This window comes from Pelophylax lessonae, assembly GCF_965119305.1.
Source record: "Pelophylax lessonae genome assembly, chromosome: 1".
NCBI classification, from domain to species: domain Eukaryota; kingdom Metazoa; phylum Chordata; class Amphibia; order Anura; family Ranidae; genus Pelophylax; species Pelophylax lessonae.
The window spans coordinates 828,139,772-828,146,132 of NC_138768.1; the positions used below are offsets into that span (position 1 = coordinate 828,139,772).

The following is a 6,361-nucleotide window of genomic DNA, read 5'->3' on the forward strand; positions in this document are numbered from 1 at the left end:
GCCTGGGATCAGAAAGTCTGTGGGTTAAATCTTTTTTTAACCACTTGTGGACACTGGACATCTTTCACATGTCTAAAAAACCTTTATGAAACTAAACAGAGGGGGACCCCTCTGCCCTTCCCTGCACTTACCGAATGGTGTCAGAATATACGAAGGGAGCGGGAGAAGCGGCCATTTTGTCGGAGGCCTGAAAGCCAGATTAGTGACTGAAATAAGGATCCAGGTTATAGAAGTCTCTCCTAAATATTCTCCCGCTTACTAGAAGTGGAAATAAATCGCTGAGTGGATTCACCAGGAAGAGATGTAATATCCGGAGAATGCCCCTCCTGTATTACTCCACTGCCGGATTGTGGGAATAAAGAGAGTTGCTATCTCCAGCTTGGCAAATTTTCCTCACGGAAGATCCAAGTATGACGCGTACTCCGAAGAACATCGACGAGGCCGCGACTACATGTAAAGAGGAAGAAGAATGGCTCCCAAAATGCGACATCTTCACACCACCAGATCACATACGATGCATATCATTTTCAGCTAAGGAGGAGGAAGAACCGCTCCTATGCTCTGATGTCCCCATAATCCCATGTGATATGCAGTCTACGACTACGCATGTGAAGGAGGAGCCCCTCTCAGCTCCAGGACATCTCTTAGACTTTAACATCTCCACACCTCATGCACACTGTTTTTCTGTACATATTAAAGAGGAACCTCTCTCTGCTGAACAAATTCCCTCCACACCTACACATCACACACATCACACACAGTCAACATCTACTGATAGTAAAGGCGAATCCTTCCCAGATGAGGAACATCTCCCACAGCCTGATGCCTACACAAAGGCACATCATACACAATGTCCATCTACTTATGTTAAGGAAGAACCTCTCTTAGCTGAAGCTGAACCCCCAAACACTACCCACCCCACAACCTCAGATGGAGTCCAACCTGCATCTTTGAGTTGTAAAGGGGACATCGCATACTCCAAACTCTCTACCCCATCAGGCCCAGTACAATTTACAACTGTGTGTATCAAGGAGGAAACCTGTTCTTCGGATGAAGAACATTTAATTTGTTCTGATGCTTCTTGTGTCCAACACTCTTCAAATTCTAGTCCTTTTTTGGAGCCACTCCCCGGAGGGGTAGATGAGCAAGGCTCTCCTCAACCTGAAGGCGTTACCTCATATATATCCAGGACTGGAGATTATGATGCCCAACCATCAAGGGAAAAGGTCTTTTTCTGTTACGAGTGTAGCAGTTGCTTTAACTCCAAGTCTGAACTGGTTAGACACCAGCGTGGCCACACCGGACAGAAGCCTTATTCCTGTCCAGAGTGTGCGAAAGGTTTTACAACAAGCTCCTACCTCATGAAACATCGAAGGATCCACTCGGGGGACAAGCCATTCACTTGCTCTGAGTGTGAGAAATCTTTTACCCATAAAGCTGATCTGGTGATCCATGGTCGCACCCACACCGGAGAAAAGCCTTTTTCATGTTCGGAGTGCAGGAAAAGTTTTATCAGCCAGTCCTATCTGATAAAGCACCAGAGGAGCCACACAGGAGATAAGCAGTACTCTTGTTCGGAGTGCGGAAAGTAATTTGGTACCAACACCTACCTCGTTATCCACCAACGAATTCACACAGGGGAGAAGCCATTTGCTTGCCCTGAATGCGGAAAATGCTTCATCAGCGATTCCTACCTCAGCCGACACATGAGAGTCCACACGGGAGAGAAGCCATTTTCTTGTGCCCAGTGTGGCAAGTGTTTCGCCAGCAACTCTCAGTTGTGCAACCACCGAAAGAGCCACTCTGGGGAACGGCCTTACTTTTGCTTCGAGTGTGGCAAAGGTTTTACTTGGCGAGCCAAACTCGTTCGACATCAGAAGATTCATGCTGGGGGAGGAAATGCAGTTGGTGAGCCAGAGGCAGGGAACATTTCTGAGGAAGAGCATGACAGGCTGGCTGTCTGAACTTCTCAAGCCAGAAGAATCTGAGACTTATTTGCCAAAGTGCACAAAAGAAGTAGACTTGTTGACCCCAGCAGCTTCTCTATTTCATTCTTCCTGGGCAGAAAGAATGGAATATTCCCATTTGTTCATAGGCACTCCCAGTCCTCTAAGCACCACAAAGTAGTTATCCTAATTTTTCTTAAAAAATTGTTGGCGAGCCAGCCAGGTTATGGAAGGATTGAGAAAGCTGGAGAAAACTTGGATGGTCTGTTAGGATTAGAAAGAATTTCTTGTTTTACAAGTCATTTACAACCGAGTAAGCTGGAGAATATTAAAGTGTCTCTATTGCCAAAAAAAAAAAAAAAAAAAAGAATATACATGGGTGGTAAGGAGGACTGAGGTCATTTGGTCCCCCATAAGCCATATGCTCCTCTCTCCTCCCTGGGCTAAGACACTGTCATTGTTCCCTGAAATAGTAGGGTCACTTTAACTTGTTGCCACCTATTTAATACATATGTGCAGCCGCAGGGAGGGTGTTCTTTAACCACTTACCCACTGGGCACTTAAACCCCCTTCCTAACCACACCAATTTTCAGCTTTCAGTGCTCTCACATTTTGAATGGCAATTACTCAGTCATGCAACACTGTCCCCATATGAAATTTCCATCCTTTTTTTCACGCACACAGAGCTTTCTTTTGGTGGTATTTAATCATAATTGTGTTTTTTATTTTTTGCGCTATAAATGAAAAAATACAGAAAATTTTGGAAAAATGCATTTTTCTTCGTTACGGTTTTAATTTTTTTCAAATTTAGTCATTTTTCTTTATAAATTTTGGCCAAAATTTATACTGTTACATATCTTTAGTAAAAAAAACTAAATAAGTATACATTTTATGGTCTTTGTGAAGGGTATAGAGTCTACAAGCCATGATACCAATCATTGAAAATTGATCACACCTGATGTACTGAAGGCCTATCTCATTTCTTGAGACCCTAACAAGTCAGGACAGTACAAATACCCCCCAAATGACCCCTTTTTGGAAAGAAGACATTCCAATGTATTTAGTAAGAGGCATGGTGAGTTTTTTGAAGTTGTAATTTTTTCCCACAAATCTTTGCAAAATGATTTTTTTTTTTATTATTTTTCACAAAATGGTCATATTACAAAGTTATTTCTCACACACTGTACAGGCATACTTGCAACTACACCCCAAAATATATTCTGCTACTCCTGAGTATGGCGATAACACATGTGTGAGACTTTTCCACAGCCTGACCACATACAGAGGCCCAACATCCGAGGAGCACCGTCAGGCGTTCTAGAAGCAAAAATTACACATATAATTTTCTGACCACCTATCACACTTTTGAAGGTCCTGGAGCACCAGGACAATGGAAATGCCCACAAAATGACCCCATTTTGGAAAGCAAACACCCCAACACATAATCTAGGAGCAATGTTGGGGGTAACTAGTTACAAAGTAACTGATTACAGTAACTACATTACTTTTTTTGGTAACGAAATAATGTAACTAGTTACAATACTAATATTGGTAACTACACTACTTTACTAGGCTATAGGAGGTAACTACACTACTTTACTAGGCTATAGGAACGCGCTTTCCTGCGTTACTCAAGCCGTGCGATACGATAGTTATTTCGAAGAATAGAGAGGGATGAAGTTTATGACTTTTTGTTGCACTTTATGTTTTATTCTGTTTTTTCAGGTTTTGTTCTCATGTTTCCCAAAGCCTGTGTTTATACAATAAACTCTATGCAGAAGAGTGTCATGTATCTTCTTCTACACGGTCAATTAAGAAAGAGGGGAGTAAAGTAATAAATAGTGAAGTTACTTTTCAAATGCAGTAACTAGTAAAGTAATCGCGTTACAATTTGCAGAAGTACCTAGTAACTAGTAACTAGTTAAATTTTTTGAGTGACTACCCCAACACTGTCTAGGAGGCAGAATGAGTCTTTTGAACATGTCATTTTTTTTCCACAAGTTTTTGGAAAATGTGGAAAGAAAACCAAAACGCATTTTTTTTTTTTACACAAAGTTGTCCATTTATAAGACATTTTTTAACACATAGCATGTACATGGCAAATGTTACACCCCAAAATACATTCTGCTACTCCTCCTGAGTATATCGATACCACATATGTGACACTTTTCCACAGCCTGACCAAATACAGAGGCCCAACATGCAAGGAGCACCGTCATTTCCTGACTTCCCATTACAATTTTGTGAGGCACTGTAGGGCACTGATAAGCATTGTAGTGGCACTGATGTGGCATGGATGTGGCCCGGATGAGCACTGACGTGGCACGGATGTGGCACTGATGAGCACTGATGTGGCACGGATGAGCACTGACGTGGCATGGATATGGTACTGATGAGCACTGACATTGGATGGATGTGGCACTGATGAGCACTGACATGGCATGGATGTGGCATTGATGTGGCACTGACGTGGCATGGATGTGGAACAGATGAGCACTGACGTGGCATTGATGTGGCACGGATGTGGCACTGATGTGGCATGGATGTGGCACGGATGAGTACTGACGTGGCATGGATGTGGCACGGATGAGCACTGATGTAGCATGGATGAGCACTGACATGGCATGGATGTGGCACGGATGAGCACTGACGTGGCACAGATGAGCACTGATGTGGCATGGATGAGCACAGACGTGGCATGGATGAGCACAGATGTGGGATGGATGAGCTTGGATGTGGCATGGATGAGCACTGAGGTGGCATGGGCGGGCACAGATGTGGCATGGATGTGGCACAGATGAGGCATGGATGTGGCACGGATAAGGCATGGATGAGCACTGATGTGGCACGGAGGAGGCATGGATGAGCACGAATGTGGCATGGATGAGCACTGAAGTGGCATGGGTGGGCACAAATGTTGCATTGATGAGCACTGAGGTGGCATGGGTGGACACGGATGTGGCATGGATGATGCATGGATGAGGCACGGATTAGGCGTGGATGGAGCACGGATGAGGCACTGTGATAGGGCACGGATGAGGCACTGTGATGGGGCACGGATGAGGCACTGTGATGGGGCACGGATGAGGCACTGTGATGGGGCACGGTTGAGGCAGAGGAGGCATGCAGCTGCAGTTTCTCTCCTCGCACGCTGTACCAATTGCTGCGTACAGCGTGCGAGGAAAGGAGAGAAATGAACCGGACATGCACCAGTTTGTTGTGAAGTGATCGCTCCGTCATTGGACAGAGCGATCATGTGGTAAAGGACCGCTCTCATTGGCCCTTTACCACGATCCGTGATGCGTCGGGTCCCCGGGACCCGGCGAGAATGGACACTCCAGTGTGTGTGCCCCAGGGGGCGCGCGGGAGCGCGATCCTGGGAGGACGTCCATGTACGCCCTCCCAGAACTAGACGACCGCGCTGTAGCCATCTTTTGGCTATGGCCCGGTCGGCAACTGGTTAAAGTGTTACTAAACACACAACAGTAAAATCAGTCACTATATGCAGTAAAGCATGCTTGTTATACTTCCTGTGGAACCTAAGGAGTTAATCCTCTGCATTGTGTAAAAAGACTGTTTGATCCTGTTGTCTCTGATCCTTCCCTTCTTCCACTGTCCCTGATAAGACAGAGCCTTGGGGGCAAGCTGCACATGCTCAGTTTGGTGTGTATTGCTACAGAGGTTTTTTTTTTCTTGAGTGAGTGCCTGCGATCAGCACAGGGCCAATCAGCACTGTCCAGACAGAGGGTCAGGGGCCCTGCAGCCTTATAGGACAGTCAAGGGAGAATGAAAACTCACAAAACTGCTACAATATATACTGCTGAAGAGAAAGGGTATTTAGCAGTTTATATTTAGTAAAAAAATTGCATTTCCATGTTATGTGTACTGAGGGAGACCAGATATAGTGACTGCAGGCTCCTGAGTTTAGTTTCACTTTAATGCCCACATGCTGCACATTTGCATCTATGAGTGGCAGAGGTTTCTGTGCTGAGAGCACATTCACTGCTCTCTTTAAGCACAGTGATTAGGCTGTCCGAGACAGCACTGGGTCTCTAGTAATTACCTAGAGCTAGCGGAACACTGATCAAGATCATGTGACCACTGTGGCAGCCAATCACAGTGGTTATGTGATATGGCAGATCGTCTTCCCCCCCCCCCCCCACCCCCAGGCATAATAGCCCAGTTAAAGAGACACCAGGTTTGGGCATGAAGAGGTTAACAATCTCTAAGTTCTTAAGCTTAGTATATGACTGGAACCAACTTGAAACCCATCAGTGGTGGATACCACATCAACAGGCCTCTTAAAGTGAATCTGTCATGAAAGAAACACATTGGCTGACATCGCTGACCTCCCCTTCTAAAAATGATATTTTTTTTGCTGTCATGCTGGCCCCCCTGATTAAGTACCTTAAAAC

General features: G+C 45.1%; 1 protein-coding gene across 1 annotated transcript; it reads left to right on the plus strand.

Annotated features, from left to right (window-relative positions):
* Positions 1-283: 283 nt before the first annotated feature.
* LOC309544680 (uncharacterized protein) lies at positions 284-2,186 on the plus strand. The gene has a single exon (XM_082243592.1). It carries the CDS (start codon positions 411-413, stop codon positions 1,590-1,592), a length of 1,182 nt encoding a protein of 393 aa, XP_082099718.1. The 5' UTR covers positions 284-410; the 3' UTR covers positions 1,593-2,186.
* The last annotated feature ends 4,175 nt before the right edge of the window (positions 2,187-6,361 follow it).